This window comes from Phyllopteryx taeniolatus, chromosome 4 (assembly GCF_024500385.1).
Source record: "Phyllopteryx taeniolatus isolate TA_2022b chromosome 4, UOR_Ptae_1.2, whole genome shotgun sequence".
NCBI lineage: Eukaryota > Metazoa > Chordata > Actinopteri > Syngnathiformes > Syngnathidae > Phyllopteryx > Phyllopteryx taeniolatus.
In genome coordinates, this window is record NC_084505.1 from 1,502,278 (window position 1) to 1,527,369 (window position 25,092).

The 25,092-nt window shown below is 43.5% G+C and overlaps 1 protein-coding gene across 5 annotated transcripts in view; it reads right to left on the reverse strand.

Annotated features, from left to right (window-relative positions):
- Window positions 1-25,092, reverse strand: part of LOC133477377 (E3 ubiquitin-protein ligase TRIM21-like) — an 88,229-nt gene that overhangs the window by 6,506 nt on the left and 56,631 nt on the right. For 4 of the 5 annotated variants that reach the window (XM_061772027.1, XM_061772028.1, XM_061772029.1 and 1 more), the window contains 4 exons: window positions 16,486-16,599; window positions 13,167-13,256; window positions 5,985-6,128; window positions 133-280 (listed from right to left, as the gene is read on the reverse strand). In XM_061772027.1, the coding sequence (XP_061628011.1) occupies window positions 133-280; window positions 5,985-6,128; window positions 13,167-13,256; window positions 16,486-16,599 (496 nt within the window). The remainder of the gene's footprint in view (window positions 1-132; window positions 281-5,984; window positions 6,129-13,166; window positions 13,257-16,485; window positions 16,600-25,092) is intronic. The other variant, XM_061772030.1, reaches the window with a different exon arrangement.

Sequence of the window (25,092 nt, forward strand, 5' to 3'; positions counted from 1 at the left end):
TAAAGAACACCCACCACTGGTTGAGCTCATAATTATGACTAGACTCCACATAACCTTCTATAGTTTGTGTGCAAAATGTCTCAGTCTTTTGTTGAGTAAAATCTCTTCCAGTTTTGACTTTGCTAGACTTACATTCCATTGGAAGTTTTTGGATCTCTTCTTGAAAACGCTCTGCCATTTGGCTGACAGATTCTAGAATTGTCCCTGTCGTCATTTCGGACGACAGTGAGACATTTGAGCTATCTTTCAACTGTGGTGGGGTAGACAAGGAAGGGAACATCTGTAAAGAGAAAATGTGTAATTCAATACAAATACATATCAATGGGATATCACTGAAATCTGAATTGTTTGACAGTTGGTATTGGCACCTTTCTCAAATTACTATATTTTTGCATAGCTTTCCCACTTTAATGTTTAGGATTATCAAACAAATGTAAATATCAGACGAATATAACCCAAGAGAACTTAAAATGTTTTTAAAGTGGTGATTTCATTTATTACGAAAAATTATTCAACGTTACCTGGCCCTGTGTGAAAAAGTAATGGCCCCCTAAACCGAATAACTGGTTGGGCCATCCTCAGCAGCACTAAAATGAAGCGTTTTCTATAACTGGCAATGAGTCTTACAGATCTCTGTGGAGATATTTTGGCCCACTCTTCCTTGCAGAATTTTTTTAATTCAGCAAGAATGGCTGGTTTTCGAACATGCCACTGCATTTCAATCCGGATCAAGTCTGGACTTTGACTAGGCCACTCCAAAACCTTTTATTTAGTTTTTTTATAGGCATTCAGATTTGGACTTTTTGGATTGTTTTCATGCTGCAGAACCCAAGTGCGCTTTCAGTTTGAGGTCACAAACTGATGCCTTAACATTCTCCTTCAGGATTTTCTGTTTTGTCAGACACGTTCTGTTTAAGTGATTTCTTGGTTGAACAGGTCTGGAGGTAATCAGGCATGATCAGTGAAAATTATCCAAAGGTTGTGATTAGCCACAATTAATTCATGATTTAACAAGGGAGGAAATTACTTTTTCACACAGGGTCACACAACTTGAAATAGTTTTTTCTTCCCTTAATAAATGAAATCACCAATTAGAAATAGCATCTTAAGTTCACTTGGGTTATATTTGTCTGATATTTACATTTCACACAGGGCAAGGTAACTTTAAATATATATTTTTTTCCTGAATAAATGAAATCACCATTAAAAAAAATTCACTTGGGTTATATTTGTCTGATATTTACATTTGTTTGATGATCTTAAACATTAAAGTGGGGAAACTATGCAAACATATAAGAATTGAGAAGGGGGCCAACACTTTTTCACAGCACTGTATACTATATGCAAATCGGTCGATTTTCGGCAAAATTCCCCGTTTTGAACACAAAATAGGCCATTTCCGTGAATCGTATAGTATGGTTTTTTCCTGGGGCCGTCGCCGTCGTTAGAGGCTGTTTCATACTCCTTGAACGCTGGCAGCTAGAACCATTCCACACATCCACACAGAGATGTAATTTCTGAATATTACGCCGTAGCAGACTAATATGCGAGCGCATTGGCCTGACGTTCCGCCTGTGTGCTCGGGACCTGCTTTGGATAAGTCACATGAGTGGACAAGACCAGAAAAAACACTTCCGCTGCTTCTGCTGTTAAGAAGTAATGGTACTTTTACTCCGTTACAATGATCTAAATGCCGCTTGCTACTTTTATTGATCAATCATTGGTTATTTATCAACTATTTCGTGAGCGAGACTACGACTTCGAGTTACGCATTGGGCACTTTTTGCGGCAATCCAATTTAAGCGCTAGTGACGTTTAAGTCTATTTCATCAATCAAACGACACAAGAAGTCACATGACCTCACACTACGTCTTCTACTGGGCTTACCGGGCATAGGTACACTATGGTACACTACATAAGTCAGCCCGGCTGATTGTCGTGCCTACGTGGCCAGCATTTTGGGAAGGTCGTCGTTACCATGAAGGCAACGGCGCGCTACTCGTGTTTACATTTAGACGAACAAAAACAACAGCTTTCATGTATTGTAGTGTTTGTCTGGCACTGTCTGCCCAAACATGAATATTTCAGCTCACTTTAGAAAGCTCCGTGCAGTGAATTTCAGATGTGTTGTTGTAGTTTTGACTGTGCATACACACACACACACACACACATACTCACACGCATGCACACACACACAGCAACATCAGAATTTGCACTTTCACATTTTATTATTTTTTTTTATTTTCTTTTATTGATGTTCATGCTGTGGTTAAAATATAATATTCTCTGCGGGGGCCGGGTGGATCCCCCCAGACCCCCCCTTACAATGTTTTTTTGTCACCTTTTTCATGCCTTTGGTCTTTGCATGTCCGATACGAGCACAAGCAATTTGGTACATATTACAAGAAAAGTCCAGCACATTTCCCATGGGATTGGGTGCACAGTGAGCTGGGTGGTGGCCGAAGGCCAGTCCAATCCCTGATGAAATCAGATGGCTCAAGGAACGTGGAATGTCACTTCTATGACAGTGAAGGAACCTGAGCTAGTGTGTGAAGGTCTGTTTTTGGACTTGTGTGCTCGTCATGGATTGTCCATAACGAATACCATGTTCAAACATAAAGGTGTACATACGTGTACTGGCACCAGGACATCCTAGGCCACAGTTCAGTGATCGACTTTGCAGTTGTGTAATCGGACAGGTAAAGTGAGAGTGGGATGGAGCTGTCAACCGATTACCACCTGGTGGTGTGTTGGCTGCAATGGTGGGGTAAGATGCCGAGCCGACCTGGCAGGCCCAAACATATTGTGAGAGTCTGCTGGGAACGTCTGGCAGAATCCTCTGACAGAAGTTAGTGCCCCTCCGGCAGAACTTCACCCACGTCCCGGGGGAGGCGGGGGAAATTGAGTCCAAATGGGCCATTTTCCATGCCTTCATTTTTTAGGGCCGACTTGAGCCATGACCGTAAGGTGGTCAGTGCCTGTTGTGGGGGTAATCTCCGAACCTGTTGTTGGACACCGCCTATCGGTTCTTTTTGGCCTATGAGACTCCAGAGGCAGCTGCTGGGTATCGGCAGGCCAAGCAAAATGCAGCTTTGGTGGTTGTTGAGGCAAAAACTTTGGTGTGGGAGGAGAATGGTGAGGCTGTGAAGAGCAACTTCCAAATGGAAGGAAATTACAGTCCACCGTCCCATGTCTCAGGAAGGGCATGCAGTCCAACATCAACACTGTGTATCGTGGGGATGGGGCGCTGCTGACCTCAACTCGGGACGTTGTGAGTCAGTGAGGAGAATATTTCGAATACCATCTCAATTTCACAGACAAATCTTCCATGAGGTGGGCTCTCCTATCTTGGGGTTGAGGTCATCAAGGTCTTTCAAAAGATCCTCGGTGGCAAGGCCCCTGCGGTAGATGAGCTCTGCCCGGTGTTCCTAAAGACTAGATGTTGTGGGCCAGTCCTGTTTGACACTGTTTTACAAAATTGTGTGGACATCAGCGACAGTGCCTCTGAACTGGCAGACTGGGGCGCTGCTACGCCTTTTTTAAGAAGGCGTACTAGAGTGTATGTTTTTTTTTGTCCTGGCCATGGAATAGTGAACTATTTCTACACACTCAGGAGAGTCCAAGAGTGTTTTCCCCCAGCCAGTCTACATGTGCTTTGAAGGCTTGGAGAAGGCTTTTGACCATGTCCCACAGGGTGTCCTGTGTGGGATGCCCCAAGAGTATGTACCGGACACGTCATTAAAGATGACACCCAGCAACCCCAGTCTCGTGCAGTTCCGCATACCTGCCTCGGCTGCCCCGCTGAGCCAGTCTGCTACACAAGACATCTAAAGAAAGCCTGGTCTACGTATCAAAGGAGAAGGTCAGCAGATTTAACTTCGCACACGGATGCTAAATGAATTTCAAGCCACTCCCAAGTAGCATCAAAGCTGAGACACAGACAACTGGTTTCGTACCCGGACGCTAAATTAATTAACTTCCACCCCCAGCCAGCCTGGAGAGTCTCACCAACAAAGACTTTTTCCCGCTGTTTTCAGTGACACTTGTTCCTTCTGGCTGGGACAATGGATGGAGCACTAGCGACACCCACAGGTAGTGGAAATCTACTCCAACCCCTGATTAACTAATCACAATCTTCACTGGACTTGAATGTTATATAATACTTTAAGAACTTGACATGAACGCCACCAGTGTTACCATCGGAATAGCGCCACTAGTGATTGTATTTCTGCAAATTTGAATGTCTGCTGTCAAATCTGTTTGCCAACTGAACCGGACGAAACAACACACGCTTTTCTTTTTCAATAAATTAGCAGAAATTTCAACAATTGCGTTTTTTTTCCCTGTCAATATGACGTGCTGTGTGTGCATTAATGAGGAAAAAAATGAACCTAAATGATTTTAACAAATAGCTGCAATATAACAAAGAGTGAAAAATTTAAGGGGGTCTGAAAACTTTCCGTAGCCACTATAAGTCGGCGAACCTCAGGGCCCTTAAAAATAAAAACCTGCTACCTGTGTTCTGGGTGCACAACCCCAAAGCTTGGGTCACCAAAATCCTTGCTTCAAACTGGTTCCATCAGAGGTTCATCTGAAAGTGTTGCTCATGATAGACAATGCCGGCAGTGAATTTAAATTATGAGGGAGTCCTAGCCAACACCACCTCCCTCTTCCAACCTATGGACCAGGGTTTCTTGGTTTCAAGGAATTTTACACACACAACTGTCTCCAACACATTGTGCAAACAATGGATATGGACAAAAAAATTATGCTGAGGGGTTATTGGCGTCAATTTTCAATTGCCATGTTTCACTGTCACACACACTAATTTTAATGTATTAAACTATTCAGTTTTGTAAAATATACCCCAAACAGTCCATGGAAGAAAATAATTGATGGCACAGCTATTCGGTTTAAGATATGCTATTCATTGTCACCACTAAATGGCGCATAATACCGAGGAATATACATTGATTGCTGATTACTGACACCTTAACTCCTGGTGTGACAATCAAATTTTCCTCACGGAATGAATAAAATATCTATCTATCAACCCTATCTATCAATCTATCTATCATTTAACAGCATTGTTCCCCACTTTGTTGCAATATAGCTCTATAATGATTAAATACATTGTAAAGACATACAGTACACATAGTTCTATTTCACCTCTGTAGCTATCCTCAGAAGATCACCTGGGCCCTCTGTGCAACGTTTCTTGGGCTGTTTAGATACACCATCACTGTGTTCACATTCTTCTCTCAAAAGGTGCCACTTAAGCGGCTTCACTAAGTTACTTAAGGTCCCTGCCACCATTTTTAAAACTGCACGTAGCTCTACTCCACAACGCCGAGAGACGCGGGGGGAGGGTCCGGAGACTGGAAATTATGTGGACTGACCAGAATGGCGAGTGGAATTCCTTTTTAATGCGACGTCCCACCTCTGCAATATCTTTTGCATTGGACTAGGACCCAATGCGCATGTAAAACCTTTAGCAACAGTTTACCAATAAACGTCTGAGCGTCCCTAGACCGGAAATTACATCATAGAACGAGACAGCAATAAAAGAATCATTATACAATTAACTATATACAATGTATATTGCTCAACTAAAAGTGGATATAGATATAATTTGTAATATTTTAATTATAATATTTCATTTTAATTTGTTTCTTATTCAAGAATTCAACTAACCAGTAGGGCTGTGCCCTAGCGCCCATATTGACTAGCCGCCACTGATGGAATCCTGTGGTGCCCCATTTTTTAGTTTAGTTACAACATCCTACTGTTCCGCTTGAAACAGACTTCAAGTGATGGTGAACGCAAACGTTATCCTCCGACCCCTTAGCAAATTAATTACGTTTTTATTTCACACCAATATACGCTACAATAATATGTGGTGTATGGGTCAAGCCTATGTTAAAAAAAACTGCTGGCTTTAGCGAAAGTGCTTATTTGAGGGTTGGGATCTGTCTTATTTAAACCTGTAGAAAAAGTATGTGGTCTTCTGTCAGAGCAAGATGGCCCAGTGATGTGCTCCTGTTTTTCAACTCTGCGATCTCCTCTTCGAGGACTGTCAGCAAGCTCTGACTCCTATGGTGGGCAGTTCTACGATTCATCTCTATCACCTGGGGATAAAAAAAAAAAGAAAAAAATGAATAAATGACTACTATGAACTAAATGGTGCAGTTCAATTTTGTTCACCATGGGCCGGAAAAGCATTCTCTTGTGCACTTCCAGGTGTGTATGTGGGGTAGTGATATTTGGTTCCCCTAATAACATAGCATTAAATAATAAGAGCATAAACTTTCCCATGAATTACAGGTAACATATTATGATAAATCAACTCTTTAAATGTATGAATACAAATAGTTCTGGAGTGCCTGCCCACCCATCAACTGAGAAATACGCAATCAAGTAAATATTTAGTGTACTGTGTATTTTCTAAAACTCATAAGCAAGCCTTTCAGGATTTTTATGTGGAATAATTTAAATGAAAATGTCTTATTTTACACAAAACCACTGTAATATTAAAGGGGGTGTCATCTGTGTTTGGCTACGTCTGTTACATGAACATGCGGTGATCTGCACAAAAACTGAATTTAATTTGGTAGCTCCCATATGCTTAAGTCAGACCATCCTGCTGTCCACTTAATTCTATCATTTGTGCACCTTCTAGCCATTTTCACACTTTGGGTGGAGTGGTCTGAAGTCTGGTTGTTCCCTCTCATATCTGGTGGAGCGCACATTCTGCCAAAGACTTAATCGAGTTTCCTCATCTGCACTCCAGAGGCTGTTGTAAGAATAGGGTCTCCATGGTGAAACATCATTGTGCACGTTTGGATTCAATTCCGTGCTCCGAGCCTTCGGTGGCTGGTGGCAGCATGGCGGCTACACTCAGCATGCTGACAGTGCGGGAGACACCTGGCCCATATACGCTCACCGACTGGGCAACGGCTGTAAATGTGTCCTACCACATTATGCCGATCCACGGCCGAACGTTAACATATTATGTCATATTAACTGGCAAAGTTAAATTCAGCACCAGGACAATATTTTTCTTGCACCAGCGAGGGGCATTTTCACTTCAAACATGTTGCATGCCAGCTTGGAGTTTGTCTGAAAGTGCCGCTCACAACAACTGCAGTCAACTTAATGACACAATGGTGGGTTAGATTTGGATTCATTTTGTTTTTATTTGATCTATGTCATCGTCGGTCGTGAAATCCGTTGAAGTGACGCGCTCGAGTGTGTGGTGCTGGTATGGTTGCTTGACCCATGCTGATCAACAGCTGACTCACTCGCTTTCTTATTGATGGATTTCCAATCGTATTCAGTCATAAGCACAATACTTGGTTTTAATTACAAATATTGTACATTATTTATTTAATAGAGATTAGAGAATACAAAAACATATGCTCCTTCAAAGTAGCCTGCTAGACAAGCGATGCTCATGTCTCACTGGACACTTAACTTCCATATACGCTACTGGGGTTAATTTGACATTTAAAGTATTGACATATTTTCCAAATGAACTTATGGCAATCACATGTCTCAGGGAAACTCCACTTGTCAGTTATTGAATCCTCACTAAGACTTCAGTGAGTCACGACTTACGGGCGGTTGCGCACACATTCACCCAGTGCGCGCGGGCGTGGGGTCAGAAGTCAAATACGGGAGAATTGGCGCACCTTGCAGCATATGCAAGCCAAACGCTTAAAAAGAACACTTATGCACCAATGGGAGAATATGGACCTAACGCCTGGATCAGACTACAAAACAAATTTGGTCTTTCACGATTGCACTGTCAGTGTACTGCCATAAAGTCTTTTGCCGTATCTCGGGCAGACAGTGGCAACACTACACGACATGTATTCGAATACCACCATGTCTTGTCTTTTACGATCACAGGGCTTTATCTTGTCAAATGACTGAAAGTTTTTGCCATGTTATTAGACAAATATATTAATTGCGAGCTGCTCGGGCCATCTTTACGGTGGGGTAAGTCAAATCCGCCACTCCTCAGCACCCACATAGGCTGTTTGAAATCCAGGCTTCAGTGAGACTGTACATGGCCACAAAGTCATTTATGTTCATCTTTATCATTGAAGTGTTTTAAACTCATATTCATTTTGTATGCATTTGTGTAATGTTGCTTGAGGAGTCTAATTTACGTGAATTGCACATTTGTGACGTTCAAGTGAACAGTGACGTTGCCGGGCAATCCTCAAATTCAATTTTGAGTTTCAAAATAAGAACATTTACTGGAAATACTGTGTTTGCTGCTTAAATGTTGCCGTCGTAACATTGTTTCGATAGAATAGAACAGAATACAATAGAATGTGTTTTATTGTCACTATACAAAGATTTGCTTTGTAAAGTGTACTTCAATTTTAGAAAACCATGCCCACACAACTAAATATGTATACACGAAGAGAGAGGAATTGTATTCAAGTGAAAAACTGAAGGACAATTCTCACAAATTTTAAATTTGCAAGTACCGTAATTTCTCATGTATAATGCGCATTTTTTACCCCCAAAAAAATGTCAAAAGTCAATAGTCCGCATTATACATAGGTATAGGAGAAAATGAAAAAGACTTTCACGTGTTATAAATGTATGCAGCCATCAGAATCAGAATCATCTTTATTTGCCAAGTATGTCCAAAACACACAAGGAATTTGTCTCCGGTAGTTGGAGCCGCTCTATTACAACAGACAGTCAATTTACAGAACACTTTGGAGACATAAAGACATTGACAAAAAACAATTGTGCAAAAAGATGCAGAGTCCTCTAGCACTTAGACCAGTTCGAATGGCTAATATCGCAATAGTCCGGTGCAATGACCAATGTGCAAAGGGCACTGAGACTACAAGGAGTGTATGCATAAAGTGACGAGTAGTGCGATAATCTGGGACAATGGTTGTGCAAATGTTACAGATACTCCTCAATCAGTGTGCAAATGGAGCAGATGCTACTCTGGCATGAGTGGCCAGTATATGCAAATAGTGCAGCACGGCGAGACAACTACAGTGAGTGCACGAGTAATACATAATTGGCCCCACAGAAATGTGACAACGAACTCAAGTCAAAAAATTGCCAGCTTGTTGTAATGGAATTATAAATTAGCTGTTTAAGAAGTTCATTGCAAGAGGGAAGAAGCTGTTGGAATGTCTACTAGTTCTAGTTTGCATTGATCGGTAGCGCCTACCTGAGGGAAGGAGCTGGAAGAGCTGGTGACCGGAGTGGGGAGGGTCCGAGAGGATTTTGCATGCCCTTGTCTTAGTTCTGGCAGCGTGCAAGTCCTCAAGGGTGGGTAGGGGGGTACCGACAATCCTTTCAGCAGTTTTGATTGTCCGTTGCAGTCGGAGTTTGTCCTTTTTTGTAGCAGCACCAAACCAGACTGTGATGGAAGAACACAGTACTGATTCAATGACTGCTGTGTAGAACTGCCTCAACAGCTCCGGTGGCAGGCCGTGCTTTCTCAGAAGCCGCAGGAAGTACATCCTCTGCTGGGCCTTTTTGAGGACGGAGTTGATGTTGGTCGCCCACTTCAGGTCCTGGGAGATTGTAATTCCCAGGAACTTGAAGGTCTCGACGGTTGACACAAGGCAGCTGGACAACGTGAGGGGCAGCTGTGGCGAAGGATGCCTCCTGAAGTCCACGATCATCTCTACAGTCTTGAGCGTGTTCAGCTCCAGGTTGTGTCGGCCGCACCACAGCTCCAGCCGCCCCGCTTCCTGTCGATATGCAGACTCGTCACCGTCCTTGATGAGGCCGATGACAGTGGTGTCATCTGCAAACTTCAGGAGTTTGACAGTCGGGTTCGCTGAGGTGCAGTCGTTCGTGTAGAGAGAGAAGAGCAGTGGAGAGAGGACACAACCTTGGGGCGCCCCAGTGCTGATGCTGCGTGTGGATGACGTGGCCTCCCCCAGCCTGACCTGCTGTGTCCTGCCCGTCAGAAAGCTGTAAATCCACTGGCAGATGGCAGGTGAGACGCTGAGCTGGAGAAGCTTGGATGAAAGGAGTTCAGGGATGATGGTGTTGAACGCTGAGCTGAAGTCGACGAACAGGATCCTCGCGTAGGTCCCTGCACTGTCGAGGTGTTCTAGGATGAAGTGCAGTCCCATGTTGACTGCATCATCCGCAGATCTGTTCGCTTGGTAGGCAAACTGCAGGGGGTCCAGCAGGGGACCTGTGACACTCTTGAGGTGGTCCAGCACAAGACGTTCAAAGGACTTCATGACCACAGATGTCAAAGCGACAGGCCTGTAGTCATTCAGACCCGAGATTGCAGGTTTCTTGGGGACTGGGATGATGGTGGAGCGTTTGAAACAGGATGGAACTTCGCACAGTTCCAGAGATCTGTTGAAGATCTGAGTGAAGACTGGAGCGAGCTGGTCCGCGCAGACTTTGAGGCAGGATGGGGACACGTGGTCCGGGCCTGCCGCTTTGTTAATCTTTTGTTGTTTGAAGATGCGTCTCACATCCTGTTCATGGATGGTTAACGCAGAGGTCAGAGGTGTGATTGTGGTCGCGGGTGCGGCCGGGTTGGTGTGTGGTGTGAAACTGTCCTTTTCAAATCTGCAGTAGAAGGTATTCAAGTCGTTGGCTAGTGTGCTATTGTTCTCAGCTTGGGGGGATCGTCGCTTGTAATTAGTCAGCGATTGGAATGCATGCCAGACTGATTTAGAGTCGTTTGCGCTAAACTGTTTTTCCAACTTTGCTGTATAGATCCTCTTTGCAATGTTAATTTCTTTGGTCAGCTGGTTTCTAGCTCGATTATACAGGGCCCTGTCCCCGCTCTGATATGCATCCTCCTTAGCTTGGCGAAGCTGCTTAAGTTTAGCAGTGAACCACGGCTTATTGTTGTTGAATGTGCGAAATGATTTTGTTGGTACACAGACCTCTTCACAGAAACTGATATAGGATGTGACAGTGTCCGTATATTCATCCAGGCTGCCAGCTGAATTTTCAAAGACACTCCAGTCTGTGCAGTCTAAACAGCTTTGAAGTTCCATCTTGGCTTCATTTGTCCACCTTTTTACTGTTTTCACTGTAGGCTTCGCGCATTTAAGTTCTTGCCTGTACGTCGGTATTAAGTGAATTAAGCAGTGATCAGACGAGCCCAAGGCTGCACGAGGTATAGCACGGTATGCGTTTTTTACCGTAGTGTAGCAGTGGTCTAAAGTATTATTTTCCCTGGTAGGACAGTCGATGTGCTGCTTGTATTTAGGGAGTTCGTGGTTGAGTTTAGCTTTGTTAAAGTCCCCGAGAATAATGAGGGGTGAGTCGGGGTGTTTTTTTTCAATTTCGTTGACTTGATCGGCGAGTGTTAGCAATGCGGCGTTCGTGTTAGCTTGAGGCGGGATGTAGGCTGCAGTCAGGATGAATGATGCGAACTCACGTGGCGAGTAGAATGGTTTACAGTTTAAGAATAGCGACTCCAAATGCGGGCTGCAGTGTGTGCTGAGCACCGTGACGTCCGTACACCATTTTTCGTTGATATAGAGGCATATGCCGCCGCCCTTTGTTTTTCCCGATGATTCCATGTCGCGGTCCGCTCGATGAATGTGGAAACCGGGAAGCATAACGGCGTCATCAGGTACAGCGTCGCAGAGCCAGGTCTCCGTGAAGCACATGGCCGCGGAACGTCCGAAGTCTTTACTGGTCTTTAACAGAAGATGAAGCTCGTCCATTTTGTTGGGTAGGGAGCGTACATTCGCGAGGTGGATCGACGGGAACGCCAATCTGTGTCCTCTCTTGCGGAGTTTCACCTGAATGCCGGCTCGCTTCCCTCTGTGGCGCCGCTTCCGTCTCCATGCGCCGAAAACCGCGGACGCCGCTCCGGTGAGTAACTCGGGGAAAAAACTGAGCGGATATTCGAAAGTTGGTGACAGAAAGTCCGGAGTAGACTCCTTGATGGTTAGCAGGTCTCCCCTTGTGTAAGTGAGTCGTGTAAGGTCTCCAAAGACGGACGAAAAACACAAAAACAAAGACAATACTAGAGAGCGCGTTACCGAGGCGACCACACTGGTAGGCGCCATAGGTTCATCTAGAGGTTATGAAATGCTGTACACTTTCATTCCGCTATGCCACCGCCCCCTAGAGGTTATGAAAAAGTTGTACACTTTCATTCTAGTATGGCACCTAGAGGTTATGAAAAAGGTGTAGACTACACTTTCATTCCAATACGACAGGGGTACATATGACTGCATATATGTACAATTGTACTCATACGTTTACATACCCAGGCAGAATTTGTGAAATGTTTTTTGTTTTTTAATACGAATGATGACTGAACAACAACCATCATTTATTTCTTTATGGTTATGTTTTGTTTAATTATAATGATTTTGTGAAATGCTTGACAGTTTAATTTGAATCCCATTAAAATAAAATTTAATGTGTTTCGCCTGGTCCTTCATGTTTTCTTAAAAGAAAAACAAATTCTGCCTGGGTAATCAAACATATGAGCACAACTGTGTGTTTTCTCATTTACTAAATAATAGTAGGGCTGTGAATTTCAAAGTAAGAGCAAGTAAATAAAAAGAAAGTATGTGTTCAAATAAAGTGCTTAACTTCAGAATAATTATTTGTAAAAACTAACAAAATACAGATAATACTTCATGTTTTGATCATATGGGTAAAAGCAAAATCATGGAATGTAAAAATGTATTATACATAGGTTGAAGGGTTTTCCAGAATTTTTAGGTCAACTTTGGGGGTGCGCATTATACATAGGTGCGCATTATACACGAGAAAATACAGTATTTTCATGAGTGTCCTATAAAGGGTTAATCTATTAAATTTGAGTACCTTCAGCATTTTTTTTGTTTCATGTATTATCGTTATTTGAGCTGTCACGTGATTTGTGCACGCGTGGTAATGTCACAGTGGCTCGAGGAGCGCAACTCCAGTTGGTAGACAATAGAGTGAGTAGAGGATTATAAATTTGTTTGGCTGTGTGTTTTCATGACAAGTGAGCAGCAACACAGAAGTACACATGTAAGTTCCCGATTAACAATAGCCAGTACTTGTATGTTATTAGTGTTTTATTCAACATTAAGTAATGAAAGATGCCGTACAGCAATTGCTACGTTAGCAGCCACATAAATAATGACAAATGATTATCCTTCCAACCAATCCCAAGTCGAGTCTTGTACCTCTAAGACATGAGCTTGACAGCACTCCATTGTCGAGATGAGCTTCGAAAACACAGAAACAGTACCCTCTACCTCTCTCTTAGCAGCAGCCTGAAAAATATAAAGAGCAAAGTTTGTCAATGGAGTTCAAGTCTGTTGAATGTTTTTGGTACAAATCTCATACAGGTACATCTCAATAAATTAGAAGTGTCCGAATCTTAATTTAATTAGGTAGTTCAATTCAAAAAGTGAAAGACATTGTAGAAATGCACTACACACACTCAGAGTTAAATATCTGCAGATTTTTTTAAATATATGCATGTATAATATTGATGATTATAGCTTATAGTAAACGAAAACCCTCATCTCCAGAAACGAGAATATTATGTAACAAACAATTACGAAACAATGAACATTATTTTTAATGTATAAATTAGGCAGGAATTTGCCCTCTAAAATGTATTTTCCCAAGTGTTTCATGAATCTTTATAATCCATGAGTTCTGAAATGACTGAACTTTTCGACCATATCCATCCATCCATCCATTTTCTGAGCCGCTTCTCCTCACTAGGGTCGCGGGTGTGCTGGAGCCTATCCCAGCTATCATCGGGCAGGAGGCGGGGTACACCCTGAACTGGTTGCCAGCCAATCGCAGGACACATATAAACAAACAACCATTCGCACTCACATTCACACCTATAGGCAATTTAGAGTTGTCAACTAACCTACCATGGATGTTTTTGGGGATGTGGGAGGAAACAGGAGTTTTCGACCATATTGTACTTTATTGAGTTGTACTTTTATCTGCTATCAAGAACTGTGCTGAGAAATTAAGTTGGTCTTGTGGAGCTTACTAGACGTATCATATTATTGTGCAGCTTTAGTCAAAGTGTTTTCAGTTATGTGATTGTTGTGCGCTGTCAGAAGTCTGGGCACCTGCAGACCTCTTGGGTTTTTTGCCAGAAGTGCCAGTAACTAATGTAGGAGAGTGTGTAAGTTAATTGTTTGTTTTAATTGATGTTGCTGTTATGTATGTAAGATTTATTATCACTACAATATTCTTCCAAAAGAGGCTGAGCAGTAGCAATCAGATCCTTGTTGAATTGTATAATTCACAAAAAGAGATGAGTGTATATTCCAGGTCCTGATCTGGTTTTGTTTGTGGCTACTGGAACAGGTATACAGTACGTCAGCAGTAGCAAGTGCATGTACAGTGCTTAGAATAGATAATAATGCAAAACCTTTTTTTTTTTTTATTATTTCTCGATTGTATGTAATTTTTTTTGCTAGGGACTCATTCCATAAAGGGGGCTGTATCCTGACCGGGCTTCGCAGTAATAGTCATGGCGAACAATAAGTGCAGTAGAATCTCTGAGCTTCATTTACAAATGTCAGATTGCAGCCTGATTCCTAAAACATGTATGTTAGTTTAATTGGAGACTAAACTGTCCTTGGGTATGAATGTGAGTGTGAATGCATGTTTGTCTATATGTACTATGCGATTGGCTGGCGTCCAGTCCAGGGTGTACCCCACCTCTCGCCCAACGTCAGCTGCAATGGGTTCCAGTACACCTGCGATTTGCATGGCATTTGGTTTTTGTTTTGTTTTTTTGTCTAAACCCTTTTTATAGTTCAGTACCTCTTCTGTGATTGATTGGTAATTATGTTTATAGTGAGTTGTACACTTGATTTGCCATGTTTTTTGTTGCTTATTTTAATAATAATAATAATAATAATAATGCATTATGGCGGATGACTGGTTAGCAGATCTGCTTCACAGTTCTGAGGACCGAGGTTCAAATCCTGGCTCCCGTAAATGGGAGTGAATGTGTTGTTTTGTAATACAATACATAATTGTAAACATTTATTACGCGGAAAATTATTATTTGGATCAGAATGCTTTACTTAAAGCATTGTATGATCATATTGTGATAATATGCAATGTATTTTGTTTTGTAATTTAATATATCAATAATTTTGTTAATATAGTCAGCCAGAGCTGCAAGAAATGCAAAGTTATCAATGCCCTTTCATTTCACCTTCATTCCTGTGATGCTGTGTTGGGTGTTTTTGTTTGCACATTAAGGACAAAGGTCCTTCTTTGTTTTCATTCCTGATTTAACAAAACACCATTCAAGCAACACGTGGTTCCTCATGTTTTTGAGATTGTAGGGTGATAGCTGCAGCTGGCTACTAGTGTGGACTGAAAGGGTGGCAACAATGTGGACATGAAATCCCAGTATTTTGAGGGTAGTAAGCAACATATTGAAAAAAAAAATTACTATCAACTAGTTAGGTTTTGGGCAGCACAGTGGTCGACCGGTTAGAGCGTCTGCCTCACAATTCTGAGGACCGGGGTTCAATCCCCAGCCCCGCCTGTGTGGAGTTGGCATGTTCTCCCCGTGCTTGCGTGGGTTTTCTCCGGGCACTCCGGTTTCCTCCCACATCCCAAAAACATGTATGGTAGGTTAATTGACAACTCTAAATTGCCGCAGGTGTGAATGTGAGTGCAAATGGTTGTTTGCTTGTATGTGCTCTGCGATTGGCTGCCAACCAGTTCAGGGTGTACCCCCCCCCCCCCCCCCCCTTCTGCCCGATGATAGCTGGGATAGGCTCCGGCACGCCCGCGACCCTAGTGAGGAGAAGCGGCTCAGAAAATGGATGGATGGATAGTTAGTTTTAGGACTGGTGAACTCAGTTTAAAATTTTGAATTATGAACTATGAACTGACCAAGTTCATTTTTGGAACGATGAACTGAACGTTGAACTTGTTTGTGTAGAAAGTGAACTTTCCCAATACTGATCCTGTATTATTTCACATCGCAATATGTATCACAGGTTTTAAAAAAAAATTAGAAATTTCCTTTTTTTCAAATATCGTGCAGCCCTAGTGGGTACACTAAGCTGCCGTTTGGTGCATAGGAACAAACAATAGTCAGGATCCGTCGCCCCGCCTAAAGGCAGAGGGAGGCTTCCCTCTTGTCCACTGTACAGGCACCAAGCCAGGGGGCAATAAGTGTTCCGTTCATGGTATTATTCTGTCTATTTCTGAAATGGGCTTGAAGCAACCCTTGTTGTAATGATGTAAACATCAGGTAAAACCTGAAATATCTATCAATCCATTTTGTATAGTACCCATTCGATTCAGGGTTGCAGAGAGCTGGAGCCTATCCCAACTGACTTTGGAGGAAAGGCAAACTACACCCGGCCGGCACTTGTAGAGTTAGACAACTATTCACACCAGAACTAAGAGGGAATTGAACCCACACTACCTGCAAGGAAGCCAGGCGAGTCAACCACTACACCGTCAGTGACTAGAACCTAAAATACTGAATCTTACCTTAGATTGAAAACTTACATCAATGCCCAAGAGGGAGTTATTTATTTCCTGACATTTCTTCTCTCTTTTGCAGATTAGCTCCTTCAGGTGCTCCTCGGCAATACCCAATTGTGACTTGGGGAAAAACAGAGAACAGAAGATTATGCTGTGTGTTTATCAAGACATACTATTAACATATATTCCCAGAGAGGTTTGCTATTATAACAGATATTTTGCAAGGAAAAACAATTGTTAGAATGTATGAATATGTGAAATGTGATAATTATTGCTGAGAATATTCCAATATTCAAATTCAATTCAACAAGCGTGTAGGCAGTACCCCTGCGTGAGCTCTGTAAATAGGTTGACTTCAGGACAGCGTATAACTTGTCAGTGAATTCAATAAAGGGAAACACTGTAAAGTGCAGTGCTATGTGTGTATGTATGTGTGTTTAATTAAAAATGATAAACAACATGCATATTTGCATGGTCTTGAATATAGACAACTACAAAAAAGTGTGCACACTCGAACTCTTCAGATGCTTTTTGTTGAAAGTACCCATTTTCATGTGAGAAAAAGTATTGGAACGTGACTGACAGGTGTGTTTGTTGCCCTGGTGTGGCCTGTTAACATTAATTATACAAACAATAAACAGCGCTGAATATCTGCAATCAGTTTTCGATTAGGTTTTGCCTGTCCAGACTACATTCTCGTTAGACGTGTAACCAACAGGAAGATTGAGAGCCATCTGTGGGTGAAAAACAAGTGAAGTTTATTTATATATACTATTACCCTATTATCACAGGGCTTCACAGGCCCACAGGCCAACCTGCCAAAAGCGGGTGAATTTCAGCAGTGGTGGGTAACACCGTCACTCCCACTACGCACTTTGGCGGCAGAATTTATACAGTGGAACCTCGGTTGTCGTATGCCTCAATTTTTGTTGAATTTGTTGTTCGCAGATCAATTTGACTGATATTTTGTCCCAGAAATTTTGGATTCACACGGTTTTCGTTGAAAAAAAGTCTCACATCCTGAAATTGCGAGCCCACACAAAGCATCTAGTGCGCTTACGCATCATTGCTGAGTCTATTCTTATCGAGTGAGTATCACGCCGCGCGATCATTCAAGTATTTCTAGAGGTGTTTGAATCTTTGGTGACTGCCAACTTGTCCTGTCATGAACAGAACAGAGGATAGGACCCAAAAATGCACGACTCCACTACAAATTGACAGTTTACAAAAAGAGAGGTTTAATATACGGGCAGAGGTCGGTACACAGGCAGGCAATCCAAAAAGGCAACAGTATCCAAAAGCATGAGGCAAAAAGGCAAGGTCGATAGTCGGAACAGGGTCTCGTCTTACTGTGAGTTGGTGACGTGGAAACAAAGAATGCTGGAACGCGACGAGAAGGTACAACGAACTGGCGACTAGAAAGAATGAGACACGAGGTTAAATGCAAGGGGTAATTAGGGTGAACGAGGCACAGGTGGTGAAGATGCTCTCAGGAGCAGGTGTGTACGAGACAGGGGGAAGACAACAACCAGAACACACCCCCATGACAGTACCCCCCCCTTAACGGCCGGCCCCAGACGGCCCCGGAGCCCCAGGATGCGCAACGTGGAAGTCCCGAATGAGTGAGTCATCCACGATAAACGCAGATGGCACCCATGAATGTTCCTCAGGCCCGTAGCCCTCCCAGTCCACCAGATATTGAAACTCCCTCCCCCTCCGACAAGACGACAACAGCTGCCTCACAGTGAAGACAGGGCCCCCATCCACGAACCGGGAGGCGGGGGCCTGGAAGGCGGGACCAGAGGGGACTCCCGGGCGGGCTTGAGCAGGCTGACGTGAAAAGCAGGGTGGAACCGCATTGACCTTGGGATTCTAAGCTTCATGGTGACCGGGTTGATGATCTTTGTGATGGGGAAGGGCCCCACGAACCTGGGAGCAAGCTTCCTGGACTCCACCCGGAGTGGAATATGCTTGGTAGAGAGCCAAACTCACTGACCCACTTTGTAGTTTGGGGGCCGGTGTCCTCCTACGGTCAGCTGCGGTTTTGTAGGACCGTCACTGGCGCAGCAGCATCTGGCGGGCTCTCTCCCAGGGCCTCCTGCAGCGTCTCACCAAGGTCAATGCAGCTGGAACCGTGGACTCTGGGGCTATGGCAGGAAACAGAGATGGTTGGTAACCATGCACAACGTGAAAAGGCGATAGACCAGTGGATGCAGAGGGGAGGGAATTGTGAGAAAACTCGACCCAAACCAGTTTCTGAGATCAGGATTGTGGCTCCTGTGCAGCGAGACATCAGAGCCCAGTCTCCGGGTCCTGGTTCAGCCTCTCTGTTTATCCGTTGGTTTCAGGATAAAATCCAGATGACAGACTGACGGTAGCACCTATGAGACTGCAAAACTCCTTCCAAAATCGCGAAATGAATTGAGGACCCCTATCAGATTCCACATTCTTGGGGAAACCATGAAACTTGAATACCTAGTGTATCATTAACTCTGCAGTGTCTTTAGCTGAGGGGAGTTTCGAAAGTGCAATGAAGTGTGCCATCTTAGAGAACCTTTCCACGACTGTGAGAATGGTGGTATTTCCTTTAGAGGCCGGTAATCCCGTCACAAAGTCTACGGAGATGTCTGACCAAGGACGTTGTGGTATTGGCAGGGCTCGCAACTCCCCAGAAGGACGTTTACAGGGGTAAGACAACAACCAGAACACACACCCATGACAAGTCCATGATGGGGCCAAAGAAACTCCCAAGTCCCAGCCCTTCAATGAAGAAGATTTGAAACACAATGGAGTTAAAAAAATAAGAATTTGTTGCGAAGTAAAGATACATTTCAGAGGCAATCATTTGTGGAAAGGCAAGGCTGTTGCATGCAGATCTCGTGAAGACACAATGGCTGCTTCTGTGAGTGAATTTAAGGCCAGAAGAGGCTGTTTTGATCATTTTAAAAAGCAAACCAATGAACTGCCTTCTTGAGTTATGAAGGACATTTGTGCAATGTGGAGTCAAGTACAAAATTTTGTGGAGAAATATCACCCCAACAAAGCTGTTGCAAGCTGTGTCTGCGACTTGTTCAAAGACAATGCCTTGTCCCAGATCAGGAGAAAGGGAAGTAACAACAAAACAACATTCTCCCCTCCCTCTCCACTCCTTCCTTACACCAACAAGCATCTCCAAAAAGGTAAGACTGATGTTTAATGTATTTATTTATCCATTTCATTAGTCATTTATATTTAGTTCACATTGTAGTCTTGATATACGTGTGCACAGGGGTCAATTACTGTACATTTAAAAGGTTGTAAATCTAGTTCAAGTAAACTTGAGCATGGTATAATCATATGTAAAAATATAGTCTGCAGTTTAAAAAAAGAAAAATTGTCATATATGTTAACTGTCTGTATGACCCGACAGTAGAATATTATTAAAATTATCTTTTGAAAAAAATCACACAAAAATCATCAATTTTCTGAAGCCGTTATCCTCACTACGGTTGCAGGCGTGCTGGAGCCTATCCCAGCTGACTCTGGGCGATAGGCAAGGCACATCCTGAACTGGTCGCCAGCCTATCGCAGGGCACATATGAAGAACCAACCTTTCACACTCACTTTCACACCTACGGGCAATTTAGAGATTTCAATTAACCTATGTTTTTGGGATGTGGGAGGAAACCGGAGTACCCGGAGAAAGCCCACGCAGGCATGGGGAGAGCATGCAAACTCCACACAAGCGAGGCCAGATTTGAACCCGGGTTTTCAGAACTGTGAGGCAGACGTGCTAACCAGTCAGTCACCGTGCCTGACAATTGTTTTAAAGGTCAGAGGACCAAGATTTCAAAATGTTTCTTGATAACTCAAGAACCCCTTTACAAACCACATCTGCCATTTCGAAGTGATTGTATAGCAGACATACAGCAGTTAAATCGATAAATATGATGCAGAATGCGCCTTCTGCTTTTTGTATCCAGCGCCTTCTGGTCTTTGTCTCTTTCGAGCGCTGTGACGTCACACAAGCCAAAAATCCTGTTCATTCGGCATTGTGTGCTATTGTTCCATGCTGTTGTTCTCGTCCTTGTATACAGTGGGTACGTAAAGTTTTCAGCCCCCCTTAAATTTTTCACACTTTGTTATATTGAAAGACATTTGTTAAAATCAATTACAGCTCACAGTGCATGTCAGAGCAAATGAGAATCATGAGGTCAAAGGAACTGCCTGAAGAGCTCAGAGACAGAATTGTGGCAAGGCACAGATCTGGCCAAGGTTACAGAAAAAAATTCTGCTGCACTTAAGGTTCCTAAGAGCACAGTGGCCTTCATAATCCTGAAATGGGAGACATTTGGGATGTAGGGGGGATTTCCTTTCAAAACAACAACATCCAAGAAAAGATTAATGCAGCCAAGTACAGGGATATCCTGGACGAAAACCTTCTCAAGAGTGCTCAGAACCTCAGACTGGGTCGAAGGTTCACCTTTAAAAAAGACAATGCCCCTAAGCACACAGCTAAAATACCAAAGAAGTGGCTTCAGAAGAACTCCGTGACTGTTTTTTAATGGCCCAGCCAGAGCCCTGACTTAAACCCAATTGAGCATCTCTGGAAAGACCTGAAAATGGCTGCCCATCAACGTTCACCATCCAACCTGACAGAACTGGAGAGGATCTGCATGGAGGAATGGCAGATGATCCCAAAATCCAGGTGTGAAAACTTGTTGCAACATTCCCGAAAAGACTCATGGCTGTATTAGCTCAAAGGGGTGCTTCTACTAAATACTGAGGAAAGAGTCTGAATACTTATGGCTCTGTGATATTTCAGTTTTTCTTTTTTAATAAATCTGCAAAAATTTCAACAATTCAGTTTTTTTCTGTCAATATGGGGTGCTGTGTGTACATTAATGTGGAAAAAAATAACTTAAATGATTTTAGCAAATGGCTGCAATATAAAAAAAGAGTGAACATTTTAAGGGGGTCTGAGTACTTTCCATACACACTGTATTTGCTGTTGTATGATTTAGCGATGTCATGATGGTTGATTGTGTGGCATTTGGTTGTAGAAATGGTTCAGGCAGTGCCAAGAGTTTTTTGGGGGGTTTGAAAAAGGAATACGTGACCAGTGGATAGGGAAAGTCAATCGACAGGGGAAGAAACGTTGTCAGCTATGGGTGCCTAGCATGCATTCCAAACTCTGTGCTGAGCACTTCGAACCGGCGTGTTTTGAGAAAGGCTTAGCAGAAAGCATTGGATACAGAGGCAGAGGCTGAAACCAGCTGCGGTGCCAACTATTTTTCCTACGGCCATCGGGACCTCAACCGCCAAGAGAACTAAATCTCGTAGCCGTCATGGTGCCGTGACGAAGCGGCGCAGACAAGAGGTGAGCATTTCCTTGTATATACCTACGACTCTATTATGGTTATTATGCACTGGGGAGAAGGAATAAAAGAGCCACGCTGTACTTTTCAGTACTGTCGTCTGTACTTTTGCCTATATGACAAGCCAAGAGACACACGGCAAAGACTTTCTGTGCAACATGTTATAACGCAACTCGAGCAAGATGGCACACAATAAATAGGAAAACTGCATACAATGTAAAAGCTTATGCATGTCACTGAAACATATGAATATATAATTTGTATAGTCATGCTAAAAAATATTGCCACCCTGGGGTGCCATTATTTCAAGCCAAGACTGTATAAAAAGACATGCTTTTGACATACCGTCACATTGACCTAGTGACCAATCTCTTTTTCTGCTGTACAGCTGCTACTTGGCTGCTCGTCGTCGTCACTGTTCCGACCTGCTGATGGGTTCAAACGTGCACGGTTTGACGATGCCAAGTTCAGTTGGGTGCTCCTGTATGTCAAAGTCCTCCTCCTCATATTCCAACATGTTGCTCGCCATTGCAAATTCTGGATTCCCAAGGATTGTCTGTGTGAATTCCTTGCGTCGACGCTGTGTTTGTCAATTGCTACGTCACTTCTAGTAGCCCTGGTGGTGGATAGAGTAACCACACCCCGGTGTCTTGAGCGTCGGGTATGTTCAGGGAGGTATCTTCAATATGTGTCATTACGTGAATGTATTACATAACATATAAACAATGCAAATATGAATTTTAACTGACCCCATGACATCTTTGTCATCTGACCTTCATTTTTAATTTAATATTTTACAACTGGGGATGGTGGTAAAAGAATAGCCAATCAGAGAGCGTAGTGACAGGAGACGTGATCAAATAGTGTAGTGACAGGAGACGTGATCAAATAGTCTGTCAATCATTCGCACACGCCCACCGCACACACGGAGGGTCATGGGGATGTACGCAAGCCTCTCGCAGAGTAGAATATTATAGTTCTTGGCCGGATCGTTTAACTCTGGTAAGCAACAAAAGTTAAAAAGAAGGAATTGGACAGCACTCTACTTAAAATCAAGACGAAATATATATGGTTGCATATTGCTGTGCTTCTAAATTACCACGTACGTCACGTCACCATTCTCACCAAGTCATCAGGTAAGTTGATCACCCCTCTTATATTTTTACTTGCTTGTACATTCTAAAAAAATATATCAAACTGGTAACATTTCATGTAATGTTGTGCGGTGTTGTGAGGTGTCCAGGCGAACACAATGATCCGCTTTCTTCCTGGATTTTTGTTGTTGCCCAAGTTTAGTGAGCTGGGGGCATTTCTTTGGGCAGAGACGTGAGAGGGGAGGGGCAGGGGTTGGGGGACGGCGGAGGGGACTACAATGTGAATACATTCAAATCTTGCTAGCAGTTTGAAAATTGTACAAGTGTCCCTTTAACAAGATATATGAGAAACGTCATGTGACCAAACCAAGAAAACAGGTTAGCGGGCTTTCTGTGTATGCTGCGATCACGACCATAACTACATGTTGAAGACATGATGATTTGAACCCGAACTTGCTAAAATGTTGTCTTCTTTATGGGTGGTGTCTTCAGGCAAAAGTCAAATACATGTATATCATTTATTTATACAAATATAATATGATATATATAAACATAAACGAAGCCTAAACATGGGATATGGTCATCTTTGGTAGCTCTTGAAGGCATCTTGTGTAAAACAAAAGACGGTGGAGATGTTTATTATATCTACAGTTGCTTTGCCCTGGTCTATTGCACTAAGGCTCCGCCAGTCACTTGAATCTGAAGGAAATGCTTCGACCTGTTTTACCGAATGCAGAAATTGGTTGCGCTCAACCCCTAGTAACCAACACCAAGTTGTGACTAGTGAAAATGCTGAGTGACTGGTAACTCTGGGAAACCACTAGTCGCAGTGGCTGGTGAGCCAAAAAAGTTAAGTCAAGTCCTTCCTACAGGTCACAAAAATCAACAACATTCCCTGGTCTGGACTCTTCATCCGGACAAGGAAAAACCTAGAGAAACCCCATTTAGGAGGAGGAAAAAGGAAGAAACCTAAAGGTCACAGTATAACCATGCTGCATTGTATGCTGTGTGGGCTAATAGAAGAGAATTTAGGAGTATTATGAGTGTTATGGACGAGGTGCGGTGAGACTGTGAAGAGGTGTGGAGGGTGTGACGATATGCTCTGACACAGCGAGAGACTGTGAGATTTTCCAGACGAAATTTTGCCGGCTATGCTGCAAAATCAGATTAGCAACCCAGAGACTTAATTTCCTCATCCATTTTGGTTTTTCTCTTATTACGGGGCTGATTATTATTGATTACTTTTTTTCCAATCCCTGTTGACGCCAAGATACCATCGTGGAGCCACTCAAAGATTTCATCGATGGATCTTTCGATCGTTTCGTCATGCAAGCTAGCGGAGTCCACCATGATGACCGCAGCAATCCGCTGAAAAGACAAAAGGCTAACTTGTCTCTACTAGCACTGAGGATTTACAACTTTGCTCTCCCGACGCCCATATTATCCTCCATTGACAAGAAGCTGTCCACACGTGCACTTGGGACCAGGACACCCTCGGTCGCAGTTCGATGATCGACTTTGTGGTCGTGTCATCGGACTTGCGGCCACATGTCTTGGACACTCGGGTGAAGAGAGGGGCGGAGCTGTCAATTGATCACCACCTGGTGGTGAGTTGGCTCCGATGGTGGGGGAAGATGCCGGTCTGACGTGGCAGGCCCAAAGGTATTGTGAGGGTATGCTGGGAACATTTGGCAGAATCCCCTGTCAGAAGGAGTTTCAATTCCGACCTCCGACAGAACTTTGCTCATGTTCTGGGGGTGGCGGGGGACATTGAGTCCGAGTGGACCATATTCCACGCCTCCATTGCTGAGACGGACAACCGGAGCTGTGGCCGTAAGGTGGCTGTCAACGGTGAGGGATGCCGTCAAGCTGAAGAAGGAGTCCTATCGGGCCTTTTTGACCTGTGGGATTCGCCGGAGTTCCGAAAGGCTCTGGATGTTATGGGGCTGTCCTGGTTGACACGCCTCTGCAACATCACGTGGACAATAGGGACAGTGCCTCTGGATTGGCAGACTGGGGTGGTCGTCCCCCTTTTTAAGAAGGGGGACCGGAGGGTGTGTTCCAACTGCAGGGGATCACACTCCTCAGCCTCCCTGGTAATGTCTATTCAGGGGTGCTGGAGAGGAGGGTCCGTCGGGAAGTCTAATCTCAGATCTCACCCA